We start from the raw sequence: 18,929 nt of genomic DNA, 5'->3' as shown, positions 1-18,929 counted from the left end.
CTTTGGGGGAAGGAGAAGGGGAGTGGAGGAGGTGGGGCATTGCTGGGTGGGGTGGATTGATCTAGTCCCCCCCTCCTCTCTCTCTCTCTCTCTCTCTCTCTCTGTGCCACGATTCACGCACCATTGTCTGGCACTGAGAGAGAGAGAGAGAGAGAGAGAGAGAGAGAGAGAGAGAGAGAGAGAGAGAGAGAGAGAGAGAGAGAGATGCTACACGTAACCAAGTCGTGACGAATCAAAGAACACCGTTGTTTCACTGCCACAAAGCTTAGGTGAGTCACGCAGGCTCTCACAGGTAGGCCAGTGAATTATCCTGCCGAGGAAGTGTATTGCCTTCATATATTATAGTTATCTTACTCGGTGGGTAAACTCCCGTACCGAACGTTCTCAATCTCGATAACGTGGCGGGCAAGGCGTCCCTGAGTGTGATACTCCTGCGTTGAGTCCGCCACCTTCTCGACACTGATGGAGTCCTAAGGCTGTACAAGGCCCAGGTGAGGCCCATCATGGAGTACAGCCCCCTCACATGGATGACTAGCGCCCAGTGCCACCTCTCCCTGTTGGACATTGTGCAGAGGCGTGCCGAACGCATCATATACGGTGCCATTGACCAGCAGCAGCAGCAGGGACGATAAAGGGGACACCCGCAACAGCAGTAATGGGAAAAGCAACAACAACATCTGCACCACCGTCACCACTCGAGACAGGACGCCCCCCGCCACCGCAATGCATTAGTGCGAGGAATACGGCTAACAGGGTATTAGGCTTTATTAACAGGACGGTAACCAACAAAAGTGCAGAGGTCATCCTCAGACTCTATTTAGCTTTAGTTAGGCCACACTTAGATTATGCTGTCCAGTTTTGGTTCCCACACTACAGAACTGACATCAACTTCTTAGAATCAGTTCAGAGGAGGATGACCAAGATAATTCAGAGGCTTAGGAACCTCCCAATCAAGATAGGCTGAAACATTTAAACTTACATTCTCTTGAAAGACAGAGTGCGGGGAGATCTGATAGAGGTATTCAAATGGGTCAAGGGTTACAACAAAGGCGATATAAGTAAAATACTGAGAATTAGCCAGCAGGATAAAACACGCAGTAATTGATTCAAATTAGAAAAGTATAGATTTAGGAGGAAAATAGGCAGGCATTGGTTCAGTAATAGGGTGGTGCGGGAATGGAATAGACTCAGCAATCACATAGTGAGTGCAGGGACGATAGCTTGTTTTAAGAGTAGACTGGATAGCTACATGGACGAGGATGACAGGTGGTAGTGGGGGGGAATCTGGAGCTGCCCTGTGTAGATCATTCGGCTTCTTGCAGTCTCCCTACGTTCTTATGGATAGTCTGGAGCACCGCAGGAGGGTCGGTGTCAGCGAGCCTTCACCTGTGGGACATTGTGGAACGCCTTCACGGCCGAAGTGGACCTCTCAGCCCTGAGCACCCAGCGCGTCAAGACAGCTGTCCACCTGTGGTGTCGCGCACGCCCCCTTAAGTGACAGTGACTACGAACAATACGGACTTGAAGGGGGGCCACACCCACATTAATATAAAAAAAACTACTGGGCAAGCTTTAGAATAGGTGCCCTTAAGGAAGAGGGCTCCTTTAACTCGAGACATCCCATGCCCTTCTAATAGGATTTAAATCTGTGCTCTTGTTGAAATAAAAAAATATATAAAAAATCTGACCATGGAGAGAGAGCGAGAGAGAAAGGAAAATGAGTCTAGAAGAATAAGACTCATGAAATACAATCCAACACGTCCAACAGTAGGGCACGAGAAGGAAAGTTTGGACAGAGAGAGAGAGAGAGAGAGAGAGAGAGAGATGGGCGGGGGGGGGGGGAATAAATACAAGTCCACCTGAGTATACGTGAGCGATAAAGAATTATTAAAAACATCCCTCACCTTGCCCGTGTACTGTGTGTGTGTGTGTGTGAGAGAGAGAGAGAGAGAGAGAGAGAGAGAGACTGGAGTGTATCTGTGTCAGTGATAAGTATTATCTGAGGAGATTCACGGACGAAACACTTCATAAGTCAAAGACATGTACATACCGTACTTAGTACATCCACTGATATATACGTACATACATGTATACATACATACCTATGTGCATAAATTCTTACGTAAATACATACATGTAAGTATGGAAATACACTTCCTTAAATTGAAAAGGTGTGTGCAAGCAACGTGTTCGTGAGTTTGACATTTTGAGCCGAGGGTTTCCTGACACATGGATGAGAGACGTTGGCCAACATTCTCTGGCAGGGAGAGTTGTTCACGACGAGAGTTATTTCTAGCCAGCACCGTGGACGTGCGCAACTCATTTCAAGACTCCCGCCACTGACGTTGCCTGGCAACAGGTGTATGCAGGTGAAAAACTAAAGTTGTCGTCTCAAAGAAATGTTTAGAAATAAAAAATCCTTATACTGTTTTAATCTTTTGAAAGTTTTCATTAAAATATAGAGCGTACACGTGCTTATAATTTTAAAATTAAACCCTTCATGCTCGTGTGAAGGTATCAGGTAAGTATAGGTGTTGGGCTGGCTGGCGAGCGGCGGGCCGCTGGGAGGCTGACTGGCTCAGACGCGGCCAGTCTGGTCCACGCGGTGAGGGCGGGTGGATCAGCGAGTCGGGCAAGTGGTACCTACGTCGGGAGTTTTCTTTGATCGACTGTTTTGAGTTTTTGTCGTGGCTTTAACCGAAGTGGTGAGAGACCTATCATAATGGCTGACTACCTGATCTGCGGAGGGACGAGCTACGTGCCTGAGGACGGCAACACCGGGGCTCAGATGTTCGCCACGGGGGAAGGCCTCACCTACCAGTAAGTGCCGCGCGGGGCCCATCACACACCACACCACCTCGCCGTTTACCTGAACCCTGCATGCTGGCGGGGCGGGGCGGGGCGGGCTGGAGTTGGGTGGGGCAGGAGGAGGGGTGAAGGATGCTGCGGAGATGGCCGTGAGATGGGATGCTGCGGGGGCAGTGTGCCTGTGTGGGGGTCATTATTGATGACAACAAGGGTCGGCCGCCTGTCTGGCCTTGCCTGCGGCTGTCAGCTCCAGTGCCGCAACACGTGGCCACAGCCCGCACCGCTCACTGCTTGTTCCCTGCCTTGCTGGGTGAACCATGGATGTCTCGAGTGCCTGTTACAAGTGAACACCATGACCCGCCGTCCCTGGGGACAGCTTCCTTCCGTCGCACCGCCATCGAGGCATCAAGAAGCCCGCGCCGCACCGTGTGCCCGCAGCTTGCCTGTCAAGATCACGGCAGCCTTGGCCAAGATGACCCACGGGCGTAAATTGCTAGACTTATTAGAAAGCCCTTCCTTGCTCCGCAGCCACGGCGCAGACACCTCAGCTGTTCACTAGCCACTACGTGCTTATCCAGCATAACTTGCTGGATAAGCCCGCGTGCCTGACAGCGAGCACAGGCAGCACACCTGGCTCTCATCAGCATGGCACAGGCACCACGCCAGGACCAAGGCTTCATCACCCCCTCAAGAACCCACAGAGACGTGCATGACATGAATGTTCGCAGTTCGCGCCCATGCATGTCACTGCTGGCTGCACCACTCCGCACGCCACCAGAGCCTGCTCCATGACCCATTGCGTGCTTTGTTCAGAAAAAAAAGGTCAACACTGAATAATTTTATCATGCTGAATTAGGGCCGAGAAGATTGGCAGCCATTCCAAGAATTATTAACGAGATTTGTTACCTGGCAGGAGGAAGGTCGATCACAACACCTGGTAGAGGATTCATTAACATCGCATTTATGGTAATTAGCTTGTGTTTACAGGAAGTATGTCCCCGTCGTTTAAGGGTAGCCTGTTGCGCACTAATTATAATAATTAGCTAGTAACCGTAATTAACCGGTATATGCGTACCGTATATATGAAAGTATTGCGTATGTATACATTTGCTCTTTTAAACAATTATATTGCCGTCGTTACTTAGTATTAAAAAAATAAGGAAGATTTTGGCTACACACACACACACACACACACACACATAAATAGATAGATTTGACTTCAAATAATGGGAAATGAGAACTGATGATAGAAGACTGCATAGTATAGTCTATTCATTTCAGCTTCAGGGCTGGAATAGACTCGGCCTTGAGGCGTCCGGTGTCGCCTGCCGACTGGGAGGGAATGCAGTATGCACGCATTCTTCTTTACTTTTTTTCTTATGCATAGCCCATGTGTTTGTTATGTAAAGAGATCTGTATTTTATCTTTACTATATGAGAAGCATTATAAAAGCCTACAGAAACATCCAGACTGGAATCACAAGGAAGCCATACTTCAAGTACCCTGATCACAAGAGTCTAATGTATACATCAACAAATCTATTTTCTCTAAAAAAAATTAGGTAAATAAAAACAATGCAAAGAAATGCATCCAGCCTTTTCATCTCAAGTTGACACTGTCAAAGGTATTAATCTATCTATATTTTGCCAAGTATTTAATGAGACTTGTTACTTTATTTATCTTCTTTTTATCTCCTTTATCTATTTTTTTGTTCTTCACCTCCAAAATAACTCAAGACACCTACATCTATCTATCCCTATCTCGCAAGTTGACACTGTCAAAGGCATTAAGTACTTTATATTATTATTTTTATTATTAATCTCATTCATTTATACTGTACATTTTTTTCAGTGATTTCATTATCCTCCCTGGCTTCATTGACTTCACTGCAGAAGAAGTGGTGAGGAACCTCATGTGCCTTGTTCATTTTTTTATATATTTTTTATGGCTTACTGTATTGAAATAGTGGGTCTTAATTTAAAACGAATTGCTGACTAGTTATATTTTTGTCATATACCTTCATCACATACTGCAATGTAATAAGATAAAAGGAAATGTATCTAGATTAATTTATGTGAAGAAGGCAAAACTCGTTTCACACACTCCATGTTGCAGGACCTGACCTCGGCACTGACCAAGAAGATCACCCTCAAGGCCCCTCTGGTTTCCTCCCCAATGGACACAGTCACGGAGTCTGAAATGGCGATAGCTATGGCAGTAGGTAGAATGGTGTTTTGTGGTGGTGTCAAGGCTTGCACTCATTTTGGGAGAAAAAATTTTCATTCTCTTGGTTTCTTTATCATAGCAATTTGCTGTTTTGTTTTGTTTTTTAAATTTTACCATAGAGTGGAGATATCCAGGAGAGGAGGAACAATCCTGGACAGTTCCCCCAATTTAAAGGTGTATTTGTTTTGCCCACAGCTTATAAATTGCATGCATGTAGGTACATGTTTTTAGTCTGAAAATGTTGCATGTGCATGAAGACACTAAGGTCCACACACAACCTTACAATAAGACCACATCCATTACCTACCTTTTACAGGCAGATTGCATAATCACCAAGGTAAGTGCATGGCAAATCTTAGTCATATACATGTTGTCACTGAAGACATTAAAATTTAACACAAAAGGGGCAATTCTGACTGCTGTGCCGGGGAGATTCTGAACATAACCAGCAGATACTACTCAGTCCCTGTATTGAATGTGCAAACTGTGTTGGTTTTCTTTTAATGCAGTATGGTGAGCCACTATAAACAGAAGCATATTTTGCAGATAATGCTGGAAATAGGTAGCATCTTATTTTGTCTGGAATGGCCTCAGCATAGCAGTCAGAATTGTCCCTTCTGTGTTAAATTTTAATGACTTCAGTGACTACATGTATGACTCATTTACTTACCTAGGAATAAAATGCAAAGTGTTTGGGGAAAACATGGTAATTAGGGAAACTGAATCACAGGCAACATTTTCAGACAAAATACACCTTCATACATTCACTACCTAAGCTGTGGGCAAAAGAAAAAACGGAAACCTTCAAATTGGTGGAACTGTCCGGCATTGTCCCTCATGTCCGGGAAAGAAGAGAGAAGACAAGTCCATCTAGTTATGATTTAAGATGCTGCTAAGATTGTTAATGATATTCATTATCTGGTTACTGATTTGTGGGTTTAGTTTCACACCATGTATAGAATGTTATTTAGCCTTTGAATATATCCATCAACCTGAGACAGATCACCAGCTCTCACTTTCTTGCCCCGGCAGCTGTGTGGTGGCATTGGCATCATCCACCACAACTGTACACCGGAGATCCAGGCCCAGGAGGTGATGAAGGTCAAGAAATACAAACATGGGTTCATTCGTGACCCCGTCTGCCTCACCTCCAATCACAGAGTTAGTGTTCAACCCTATAAACCTGCCATGATTTTTCTTGTTGGGTCATAGCTTTAAAAGGAGACATCTATATGTAAGGTATTTGTAATGACAAAAGGTTGAACACAGGCTAATCTTAATACCTGTGATTTTGTATCAGGTAACGGATGTTTTTGATGTGAAGAAGCGTCACGGATTTGGTGGCATCCCGATCACAGAGGATGGCAAGATGGGCAGCCGACTCATGGGTATCGTCACCTCCCGAGACATTGACTTCCTGGAGCCTAACTCTGACAAGCTGCTCTCAGAGATCATGACCCCCTTTGATGACCTGGTGGCTGCCCCAGCTGGAGTCAGCTTGGACAAGGCTAACGAGATACTGCAGCGCTCCAAGAAAGGTAATGAAACCTGTGCAATGAATGGCCTTATGATGGTGTGCAAGGGATGACCCAAATTATGTTTATTATGAAAGCTTTTGTTTCATGGATAAATCGGATCTGTTCAAACCTTCCTTCAGACTTTAATATGTGAATAATATGTTCTACAGGAAAGTTGCCAATCATCAACGAACAGTCTGAGTTGGTGGCCCTCATAGCCCGCACTGATCTCAAGAAGTCCAGGAATTTCCCCAATGCTTCCTATGATGCCAACAATCAGCTGTTGGTGGGAGCAGCCATTGGAACCCGAGAATCTGACAAAAAGAGGCTGGAGCTGCTGGTTAATGCAGGAGTGGATGTGGTGGTCTTGGTTAGTTCAATAAATTACCCGAGTCAGTTTATTCATGGATCATTTTGATGCTGGAATCACCTGCCCCAATGTGCCATGAATTACAGGATGGCTCATTTATCTTGGGAAATGAAGGTTCTTTTCCATGTTAATCTTTTTCCTCTGAGTGAACAGAATCCATATAAAATATTTTTAACTTTTCAGGACTCTTCACAGGGCAACTCCATATACCAAATCAATTTGATACGTTACATAAAGAGTACCTATCCAGAGCTACAGATCATCGGCGGCAACGGTGAGTACTGCACTTGTTCAGTCCATTGACACCCTCTCAATCTGAAAACACAATTCAGCCTAATGGATCCTCACATTTTTGCATATAAGCCCACACAGTATTGCAGTGCAATTCATTTGTATGAGGGCTCATTAGGAAATTGTTGTTTGACAGGCATATTCCTTAGTTACATTTTCTTATTGATGCCCCAATAAATGGATAGGCCTAATCAGTTCTAATAAGACCTAATCAGTTTCATAATCTTTTCATACTTCTTTCACATTGAAGTAAATAACTTGACAAACTATAAAAACCCATAAGAACACTCATGACAGTGGTCGTTTGCTTTCAGTGGTGACGGCGGCTCAGGCCAAGAACCTGATAGACGCAGGAGTGGATGGCCTGAGGGTTGGCATGGGTGCCGGCTCCATATGCATCACACAGGAGGTCATGGCAGTTGGCAGGCCTCAGGCCACTGCTGTATATAAGGTAAGTACAGTCAGCCCTTGATAAACAGCATATGCGTTAGAAACCCCCACGTACATTACATATCCCCTATTGATGCCGCCCTCGATAAAGATGACCCAGGACACCCATTTTTGGCTTACTGGGAATTGTGACACTGAATTGTGAAATTGTTGTTTAGAGTAGTTCAATAAGCATAGAAATAGTCTGCACAAGGAGAAAGTACATCATATTGCATATGAAAATGTTAACAAAAAAATCTTGTACAATGAAGCATCACTGTCAGAAAGAAACCTTTATGGGCGTGTACATGAGAATTATAAAATCAGTGACTTTTTGCCCAGCACTAGAGCACATGAAAATGCAGCCTACAGTTCCATCCATCACTGTCATGCTGACACAGCAAGCACCCCTACTACATCATACTGATACTTTTAGCAATACTATGACTTATGATATCTGATACTTATTATCAGTATTTGTTATCCTCACTACACCCCAAAAAAGACCACTGTTTAGGCATTGTCCTCCTCTCTGCTGTTATTAGATCTAACCTGCTGATGCACTTCATGTTCTTTAGATGAACCCTCCCAATACCTCGTTAACTTGTCTGCCTCAGCTAACTTTTGAAGCTATGAGATTAGCAAAACAGCATACATTAGCATGTTCCTCTCATAACCATGCTGCTGCTATTATTTTTGCTTTTCACTCAAGTATCATTGTCATGGGTAGTTTTGGTTACAAAATAAACCAACTTGTGACAGCTGGCATCCAGCCTTGACGCTCCACAAAAATAGAGACGTATTCAACGGTCAAATCTGTCGTACATTACATTATTAGCCATCTTTACCATCACACGCACTGGGGGAAAGAGAAACAGAGAGAGAATAAACTAAACTGACCAGTTTTTAAATGTGAGTCATGCATGGTCAATAGCCATGTGTCACCACAGCCTACAGTTTACTTCAACTTGGGGTCACGGGTCTCAAACACTAGTGGCTGGACCAAACCAGTGACACCACCCACGTTTGGACATTGGTGACTGTACCAGAATGGATTGGTTAAATGTCACCTTTGCAAAGGTGACTGATGTAAAGTCACTTTAATGCTTTAATACTTTGACTGACCAGTAAAGAAACTAAGCACCTATTATGTGACATAAGCAAGCTATATAGAATATAATGAGTGGGAGGCAGGCTGCCTCCAGCAGCGACAAGGTTACCACAGCAGTAATGTAATTCATAATGTAACCTTTTCAACTTTATAACTACAAAACTCATAATTTATTAAACATACAGCAATGGATTAGATCTAGTTCAAAAGAACATAGAATATAGGTTATTTTGACAAAAATAATTTTCCTATCAATCTCAGTTTTAGAGTTATGGGTCTGAATACAAAAGATACTGTTGAAATTAGTGTTCCTAGGCTCAAAGCAAGCTTTCAAAAGCCATGTATTTTTGTCGCCTTTTGTGTGTGACACATTAGTTGATCTAGCTTTATCAATAACAAAAATGTTATCTGAACTCCCCTCAAATATACTGGATATAATTAATGGATTCATTTTTACACAGGTTGCAGAATATGCACGAAGATTTGGTGTGCCTGTGATAGCTGATGGAGGGATCAGCTCGGTGGGCCACATCATCAAGGCTCTGTCCCTCGGGGCATCAACAGGTGAATCTTTTGTGTGTGTGTGTCTAAAGAAATGTAACAGATGAATGGACATAGATGAGAGGTTGAACAGAAAATTTATATTTATTATTTTTTAACAACATTCATGAACAGGGAAGTAGCTATGTACAGATTTTTCAGGTGTGTTTTTCTGGATCTTGATCTGGATTAATGATGCATAGGGCACCTGTTCAGGTGCATAACACGCATATTTGTTTTTAGTCCTGTTCAAGCTTTATAGTATAGTTTGTTAACTTGTTATCTGGAAGTATATATCTAGTTATCAGTAAGGAAACGATACTTGTTACTGTTGCTTAGGTTAACTCTCTTGGTCTCCTCAAGATGTATTTATAGTTGTTGTTAAGGACTTAACACATAACACTGTTACTCAAGGTTAGCTCCCCTGACCTCACCTCAAGCTGTATTACATAAGGGTTGTGCACTGCATGGCTTCACTAAAGGGGCGTCCCCACTATGGGTAGGCCAGCATGGAATAAGGCGGACTGATGAGGGGGTAAAGGGGTGAGCGTCCACACTATAATAAGCAACAGGCGAGGCACAACTGGTGAGCAGCCCGCGCTCGCCATTCTCCGACACGAGTGATGGAAAGGCGCGGCGCAGCACCCACTCTCACTATTAATAGACAACTGGATGTCGTGCGCTGGGTCACCCACCAAATACCTCTCGCTCGACTCTCGCTCCTGTTCCGCGTAGCCCCACCACTTTACCATATATGGGAGTTGTGTGGAGCCAAAGACGGAATTCCGGGCCTGGTCACCCCTAGTGTTGACGCCGCGTTACTCTCTTGGGCTGTGTGGTGGCAATGCCTCATTCAGATTTAGGGATAAGCAACTAAACAGCCAAACCTGTATCATTTTTGTCATGATTAGTACATTTTAATATTATTATAGAGAAAACACTGTCAAGATAAGAAACAGACCATTGCCCCCATTAGAGGAAGCCATACTACATTGACACACCAAGCATTATTGGCCCTGACTCTGACATCAGCTGTGGTTATGTTTTCCTGACACCTTATAGCATAATGGTTTTGTGACGCACCACAGCTTTGAAGCTTAAAATAGTTCCAAAGTTAGTTGCAGAATTCTGTACAAATCTTGGTCTTCCTGGCTTAGTAATATTCATCTTCATTCTAACTCACCTATCACTTAGTTGTGTTGAAGAGTCAAAATGGTCTTCATTTTCTTCCTTTCTTTTTCTTTTATTCATGGTTGGCTTTCCCAGAAATAAGACACTCCTCCACCTCACAGTAATGATGGGCTCCATGCTGGCGGGGACATCGGAGGCACCTGGCGAGTACTTCTTCAGCAACGGCGTGCGACTCAAGAAGTACCGCGGCATGGGCTCCCTGGAAGCAATGGAGTGCAAGGGCAACCACGGAGGTGCTGCTGACCGATACTTCCATGGGTGAGTTTTGTGCCGCGTTTTGCTGTGCTGTGTTGTGTTGCCGTCCTTGCTGGGCTCCTCGGGTTTCTTGTTCGGTGTGTAGGTGTTGCATGAGAGACCCTTTTCCACATCCTCCCTTTAAGTTGTTATCTGGTGCAGGTATCCAATGTAGATCAGGCCTAAACAATATGTGGTATTAATAGCAATCATAGAACCTGTACTTCCTGTACTAGATTATTAGTATTCATTAGGATTGAAAGATCAATTTCAGTGTTTTAATCTCGATCTCTCACTCCCATTGGTTCTAAGTAAGAAGTATTTACTAAGAGTTGATTTCCTTTCTTTACACTAATTTTAGATGTAAGAATTTGTGTTGGCATGCCTTTACCTCACTGTGCCCAAAAGGAAGTAATCAAAGTAGTAGTAATTATAATAATAGTAATGGGATGTCAGTGCTTTAGTAGTATGTGGAACTGGTTGTGTGGTTCATCTCAGACAACAAAGGAAATAAGTGATCAAACACTGGCCCTGTCAATAGTCTTCCTTATTATACTGAATTGGAGCCCTGCCACATTTATAGTTAGAAATACGATCAAAGCTGCGGATGGACCTCCCACCCTGTTGTGACAATTAAGTGGATGGTCGTAGTGATGCAAGAAGAGCTTGCATAGCTAGCTTTACTTTCTTGAGCTCTTACCTGTCATGGAGAGAGATTGCATGTGAATGCCATTATCAGAATCACTTATTAGAATAATGAAACTGGTATTTTTGCATAGATTTAACTTTACTTATGAGAATTTTGTCTTCAGCATTGAATTAATATCTGTGAGCTTATTTCTTACCCTTTCTAATAATTTCAGTACTTGGTATGGTAAGTGATGTGTGGTTGAAACTGTCATCTCTTTCTGAAAGTGTTTTGCTTTGTTAAATCAATTTCTTGTGCATGTGAGTTGAAATTTTTTATAGCAACACAGACAGCCAGGGCAGATGTGTGTGTGGCATCTACTTGGATCTAATGGTCGATTGTTGTGTTCAGGGGACCTCCTAACCAGGTCAGCTGTGCATGCAAAAAGTCATCAGGCGCTGCTGACATGTCATCAGTGGCCCACAGTCCAAACTGTGTCATGTATTTAGGAGGGTAAGACTAACCCTTAGAGCACCTGGCCACAGGTAGACTGTCAACTATGCCACCAATCGCTGCGTCCAGTCCTGTCCCGTCTCACACGTAGCTTGCTCGTCCCGCTATGTGCTCAGGCCTCATCAGGCTCCCCTCTTCAGCAAATAAATACCTTGGTACTTTGTACATTATTATCATATAGTTCAAGGAGGTAGCTCAGTTTGTGTGTTAGTATAGCATTGGCACCAGTATGTATGTCTGCACCCAATCTGCTCCAGACTACTGACACCCCCACTCTCTTGACTGTTAGTTGTTGAAAAGCCTTCATCCTGTAGCGTAGATTCCTGGCAGTAGTGAGAGGATAGCAGGTTGCAGAGGATTGTATTCAAGATGTACAATAGCGTTTGCTAAAAAAATTACTTGACATAACTGGTAGGCAGTAATCACATAGGAAATCAGTGTGTACACTTGAATTGTTATGAGCATGAATGGTCATGTAATTAGAGATCAGTGTTTGCACTGTTTATATATACATTATCTAAAAGCAGTAATGACATAAAAAGTTATTCAGTAATGAGTATTGATTATGATGCAGACATTCATTAACCCGGTAGCAGCAATGGGCTTTTTTTTTTTTTTTTTTTTTTTTTATTATTATTTTTTCCCATCTGGCCTATAGCGCCGGTAGGCTATTGCATTGGGGCCTGATGGTCGGCCTGAGCCCGTCGTGGCGCAGACAATTGTTTATAGTGGCGCCATTATTATTGGCCCCAAAAATAGATGATGCATAAACTGATCACAAATGCATTGATATATATTATGAAATGGTGTGCGCGAGTGATGATTTTTTCTCATTAATTCGCTTAGAGGGGCCTTAAAGAAACATGATCCCCGCAGCTACCGGGTTAAATGAAGTAGAAATTGTCCTAACTATTTATGGACTCGCATTGAAGTAATGGGGAAATGGTCAAAGAAATGCCCCCTTTCACACTTCATTTTTTATGAAGTATTTCATTTTAAAAAATGGTTCTCATTTACTGAAGTTGATACTCCTCATTCTTAGCTTGCAGAGGAAAAGGACACTTCTGAGACCTTTAGAAGCATCACAAACATGTGACACATATTTCCTTCCATTTGTCACAAGTGTTTCAGTAGACCCTTTTACATGTGTTCATGTCACAGCATCCTAAGTGTTTGTCATCCTACACAGGGAGGGAGACTCCGTCAAGGTGGCGCAGGGGGTGAGTGGCTCCATCGTGGACAAGGGCTCCATCCTGCGGTTCCTGCCTTACCTTGTGTGTGGCATCCAGCATGGGTGTCAGGACATCGGCTCCAAGTCCTGCTCAATGCTCAGGTGAGTCTTAGTTCCTTGGTACAGCTTGGTACATCTTGGCTCTGTAGGAGGAAAAGCTTTGTGCCTTGGGTGTAACAGGTGCAGTATGTGTCTTTATTCAAGTATGGTAGTGAAAGGTAAGGATTCTGCCTGAATACCTTTACCTGAGCCATCCCATTGCTTAGTTAACTATTAAACTTTAGTCACTGTACAGTACACTGGCCCAGAAGCCCTGCCCCCTCTTCTATAGCTGTGGGAGCTTATTGGTTGGATGAAAGGAGCTTGGAGGGGGGTGAAATAGGGGGTGGGGCTTCTGGACCAATTTAGTGTATGATGACTATAGTTATATATAAATTGAGTTGAAATGTATTGGGTTGTATGTCAGTCATTTATTTCTTGGAATTTTTGAAACTCCTAACAAAGCAGATTTCCCAGGACAGATTACATTCACTCAATCCCTGGTATCAAGCATGCAATGCAGGAATCTTATACTGCACTGTACATGACTGGATTATGTCATTCTACCTTGGGCTTGTGGCTCAGGTGAAGGTTGCTAAGAGGCACATGTAAAGTAAGGGCATGAAATGGACTTATTTTTTTTAGATTAGTTAAATTTCCATCCACCACTCCTATTCCCCTAACATTAACACAAACCTATCATTTTTATTTATAACATTTGAGTATTTTGCACAAGGGTCACTGTTTAGGGGCAGGTAGTAATTTCACTCACTCTCTTAGTCTGTGGGAACAAGAAAACTTGGAAGTCCATTGCTGCCATCCTTGCACCAGAGAGGGGTCAGGTTTGAGTGTTGGTTCCTAGCTTTGCTTGAGTCATAAGACAGTTTTGGTCGTGTGAGCTATACAAGGGTAAGTTTGCCACCCATCATTTATTTGTGTTCATCAGTCAGTTTTCATCTTGTGTGCTTTTGTTTCCTTCTTCTGTGTGTTGACTCCCACTGTTAACTGTCTGAATTGTGTTGCTGTTCATGTGAAATCTAAACATCCCTGCATAATCCCAGTAGCTTTTATTCTTGCTTAATGAATCTGATTGTTGTTTAGGGTCATTAAAGCAAAGTCTTGGTGAGTAAATATAGTTGATTGTGGACTACTCCCTCACTGTAAGCTCTAGGTGTGTGTTGTGTTGTGTTTGTTTTCCCAGCTCAGCTCAGTGATGAGTGTCCTGCCAGTTATCCAAAATGAAACATTAAGGACAGAAGCTCATTTGTTTTCATGTTAAAAGATAAAATTAAATTGTACACTGGTCCACAACCTCATAAAGGGAAAATGGATTTGTGGTGATGATTAACCATGCATGTAATGCATCTCATCAGATCAACAAATCCTGGGCACATCTGCATATTACATTTCTTCCTGTAAAAGAATAGTATGTATATATCATATTTTCCCCTTTTGAACGTATAACTTCTAAACCTTGAAAATAGATGTTATACAAAAATTTTTACCCAGGTCGTCGAAACATTAACCATACGATCAAGAGCATGAATTCAAAGGGTGAGCTCTTACAGGGACCAGTGTATCCAACTGTTGTAATATTATAAGCTCCTGCTGGTAGGCTGCAGCAGCAGAGGAAAACTATAACTAAAGACTTCTCTCCTGTGCATGTTCATATTGGTGACTGGCTTAGTTCTCCAAATAGCTAAACTCAGCCTTCTCCTCAACTAACCAGGGCCATGCTGTATAGTGGCGAGCTGAAACTTGAGCGCCGCACAATTTCTGCTCAGAAAGAGGGTACCGTCCACAACTTGTACTCCTTTGAGAAGAGGCTGTACTAACCGACCTTGGACTCGAGTGTTGTGTCGTGGCTCGTGCTGTTCTGTGACTGACCTGCGTGTTAGGCTGCAGTCAGTGTGTTCTGTGACCAATGTGTTCCTCTGTCTGCCACTCACTGGGTGTTCGTCTGATAGATTCACTCGTGTTGACGCATTTGAAGGACATCATTTGTATACACCAGTCTCTCTTATCTGAAGTATTTAATTCCATAAATTTGTTGAATATGGAAGTGTTGGTAAAGGTTCCATTTGCCCAAATCATAGGCACTTGATGCTAAAGGATGCACTGTGTTTTCACCCTTGTAGTGATATATAGAGTTATCCCTTTATAGCTACTTATCATTATATTTACCAAATTCTTTGGGGGGGAATCTGGAGCTGCCCTGTGTAGGCCATTCGCCCTCGTGCAGTCTCCCTATGTTCTTATGATGAGTGATGGCTTTGAAAATGATGGTGATGGTGCTTGCCTGACATGCAAACTTTTCAGTTCAGCTTTCAGAGATAGCATTTTCCATCAAAAGTTTATTGTGTAAAAATTTATGTAAGAATAACAAACGTATAGTAGGTACACAAACCTAACTATGCCTGCAGCATCCTGTGACAAAGCAGAATAAATCAATAACTGCAGAAATGGTCTGGATAAAGATAACTACTTGATTAGGAAGTAAGGAATTAAATTTCATCAAAAGCCTTTGATGATGATGATACAGGATCTTGATTTTGATAGGTTGGAGGGTACTTACATTAGCAGGTTGGGTGACCTCGATAATGGATGAGAGTACAAGCTTCAGGAAGTTTGTGAGCTACACTGTTTGGTTATTTTGATAGATACTGAATGCTAGAGCAAAATCCATGACCTATTAAGATATCATCATTATGCTTTATGTATAATTTGCCTTATAGAAAATGATTGTTCTTTGTGTATATCTTCATGATATTCAACCAAGAATTTTGAGGATAAGTAAGCTCTTGTTTGTGCCAACCTGATGGCTGGCGTGGGTTTGATACTTATATTTAAAGTCTTGCAGGGAGTTCAATTGTCATAAGGCATTTTGCACATACTTTTGATATCATTTCTTTTCATTGATGTTTTTTCATTATGATGCTTGAAGGTTAAAAGTAGTTACTTGTTCATGTATGTCATGGCAGGGTGAACTATTGTTAGCTATAATATCCATTCCAGGTGGTGCTGCAGTACTGTACCTCTTAATAGGTCATTCCAATTTCTTTTCAGTATTGACCAAGTTGCAGATGCTCACTTTACCATGTTAACTGAATGGTTCAGGAGACCCTTTCTGGTTATTTTAATATGAATGATTGATTCTGGCATCACGCACCAACTCTACTCCTGTGCATAACTTCATAAACTAGCTTTGGAAAAAAATTCACTGACATCATACAATATTGTGTTAAAAAGGAGCTCCGCAGCAAAAAATGACAATACGTACTACAATATTCAGCTAAGAAGTCCAGGAGCATAAAATGACAATACCATGATAGTGAGTTAGAAAGGAGGTTAGAAGCATAAAAATGGAAGTACACACACTGTCTTGTTGCACTAAGTTTTTGATGAAGTGAGCATCGGCATGTCAGTTGATCATGGTTTATGCTTGGAGGTTATTTTAAGCCTTAGGTACTTTATATGAAACATGATTACCTCAGATGGACAATATAGTAGAATGTAATCGTATGGACATATGTTCTTGAAGGAAGGTATTCATTCAAAGATACTGATAGGCTATATATTTTTACCTTTTTTCAGTTGAATTTTTAATTAACTTCAGGCTTTTAGTGTGGCTCCAAGATATTTTACTGAGACATGGAATGATATTCTCACATTACCTGTAGCTTTGTAATCAACAAGGAGGAACTACAGCATGTCTGAGGTCTTCTTCGACTTGATTTTCTTTCCGTACGAGATCTGGCTATCAGTAATATGAGAGAACTTTCATTAGGATGAGAATATCAGTAGAGTTAAGTGAGGGACGTGATGCCAATCACTAGTTTAATGGTGTGACATGTTTGTTTACAGATCCATGATGTATGCAGGTGAACTCAAGTTTGAAAAGCGCACATTATCAGCTCAGCGTGAGGGGAATGTTCACAGCCTATATAACCATGAGAAGAGGCTCTTCTAGTAGGCATCCCTGAGAGTCCTCAATATCTTGTGACTTGTCCTTTTATCTTTTATCCAAGGTTGTATAAAGTAGAAAATGCATCTCAAATTTATATAAAGAAGTTATTGTTAATGCTAACTGTTCAGATTTTATGATGAAAGAATGTTTTTAAAATGTCCTTTTAATTTAAAATGTTTGTTTCCTTGGATAAACTGTGTTTATTTTGAGTGCTAAGGTGTGTATGTGTATGCCTGTGTGTATGTGTCATCAAAGTTTATTCATTCAGTTGGTTGTATTGCCTTTTATATGTTTTACTGTCACCACGAGTCCATGGCATAACAAACTGGAGCTCATCTCCTTAGTTATGCTTTGCTGACATGACCACTTGTGTGATCCAGAGTTTGTGTAGCTGCACCGTGATCATTTGTCTGTTCTGTAAGTGTAGTTGCATTGGAGACCATCATGACTAATATCCTGTGAATGATTTGAAAAAATGGTAGATGAGATTGTTAGCATTAACAAGTCTATATTGGAGGTGTTTCTTTTTTGTACTAATAATCTTTTACTCATTCCAGATGCAAGCATTGTAAGCACCTCAGTTTTTATATGGTTTAATAAGTGTGGTGGTGTTTTACAAGCAGTGCGTATGTACCCCAGGTTACTCGTACAGGTGACTCTGGCCTAGTTGAGATTTTATCATTCAGTATTATTTATTGCAAAACTTTTTTATATGTTGCTGACTGCACAGTTCATGGTATGGCACGTTTTGAGTGCGTGGGTGCCATTGACCACTTAGTGCTACTCTCTGGGTATTGCTGGCAAGACACTGGCTTGTGAGTGTCAGTGACATGTCATGTAAATAATGTTGTACTGTAACCTGCAGTGAAATTACATGAGGTATTATTTGATCCAGCAGATTAGTGTCATGTTTTTTTTTATTATTTTGGTTAACCTTAATTCTGCCCCTTCCAGAAAAAAAATGTGACAATAGGTATATGAGATATTAAGATTAACTTTATAGGTAAATAAAAATAGATAGACTTATGCCATTGGTACTACGACAAGTTTAGTTAGTGATGACAAAATAATGAGCAGAGGCATGTCACTCACAACAAGGGTCCAAACTAGTACTGTTAGTGTTTTGTAAAATTACACGTCCATGTTCTTCCACCCCGTTGGACGTGAGTGTCGGATTTCCAGGCCGACCATGGTGTATTTTGTGAAACTAAATTGTAAACTCCCAGCAATATCAATAAACTTGTGTATTTTATTTGGGCCTTCTTGACACACTTCTATCATTGTGTTCTCAGTGAATGGTTCATGTTAAGCCTACTACGTATTTTGGTTGTCTTCAAACGAACTGCAGCCCACACCCAAAATACAAAGCATATAATAGGTAGCCTGCAGGAAACCAAGTGTTTTATATTAGCCTTAACTTTAAAATCTGTCGAGTAAATTGATGACAAGGGTTTGAATATCCACTTCTTTATTCTTATTTATATCAGCATCTTATATTACTGCATTCCTGCAAATTGACATTTGAACTCATTCTCCTCTGTGACTTCATTGAGTAACAAATTTGCAAAAAAATCTTTTTTTTTCAGTTTATGCTTTCTGCCTTTTGAGTGCAGACCTGCCACCGAACTTTTTATCACTTATTTGCACTACCATATGTTGTAGTAATTCATTGCTGTTTAGTTTGTTATGTTCTATATCACTTCACAACCCTGTTTGTAAGCTGATTTCTCTATATTACCTTATTTAAATAAAACGTTTGCCATTTCAATGTAAAGTTGGTGGCATACGCTTCGCGTGGCCCCGGTGCGTATCTCCGTCACATTAGCCCTCGGGC

General features: G+C 41.9%; 1 protein-coding gene across 2 annotated transcripts; it reads left to right on the top strand.

Moving 5' to 3' along the window:
* Positions 1 to 2,577: 2,577 nt before the first annotated feature.
* LOC126983183 (inosine-5'-monophosphate dehydrogenase 1b-like) lies at positions 2,578 to 18,347 on the top strand. 2 transcript variants are annotated; one of them, XM_050835757.1, is made up of 12 exons: positions 2,578 to 2,820; positions 4,660 to 4,708; positions 4,924 to 5,025; positions 6,067 to 6,195; positions 6,335 to 6,572; positions 6,722 to 6,921; positions 7,105 to 7,195; positions 7,527 to 7,663; positions 9,214 to 9,316; positions 10,585 to 10,741; positions 13,048 to 13,191; positions 14,858 to 17,041. In XM_050835757.1, the coding sequence occupies exons 1-12, from the start codon at positions 2,723 to 2,725 to the stop codon at positions 14,961 to 14,963; spliced, it is 1,554 nt and encodes a 517-aa protein (XP_050691714.1). In that variant the 5' UTR covers positions 2,578 to 2,722; the 3' UTR covers positions 14,964 to 17,041. The 2 variants fall into 2 exon arrangements, with proteins under 2 accessions (XP_050691714.1, XP_050691713.1); XM_050835756.1 differs by having other exon boundaries at positions 2,579 to 2,820; positions 16,993 to 18,347.
* Positions 18,348 to 18,929: the final 582 nt, after the last annotated feature.

Source organism: Eriocheir sinensis, chromosome 53 (genome assembly GCF_024679095.1).
Source record: "Eriocheir sinensis breed Jianghai 21 chromosome 53, ASM2467909v1, whole genome shotgun sequence".
Lineage (NCBI taxonomy): Eukaryota > Metazoa > Arthropoda > Malacostraca > Decapoda > Varunidae > Eriocheir > Eriocheir sinensis.
The sequence above is the reverse complement of the archived record's forward strand: the minus strand, read 5'-3'. Positions and strand labels throughout refer to the sequence as shown.

Coding starts and splice junctions, on each gene's coding strand:
- LOC126983183 (XM_050835756.1), top strand. CDS start 2,723: ATGGCTGACTACCTGATCTGCGGAGGGACGAGCTACGTGCCTGAGGAC. Junction 2,821..4,659: donor GGGGAAGGCCTCACCTACCA/GTAAGTGCCGCG, acceptor CATTTTTTTCAG/TGATTTCATTATCCTCCCTG. Junction 6,922..7,104: donor GAGTGGATGTGGTGGTCTTG/GTTAGTTCAATA, acceptor TTAACTTTTCAG/GACTCTTCACAGGGCAACTC.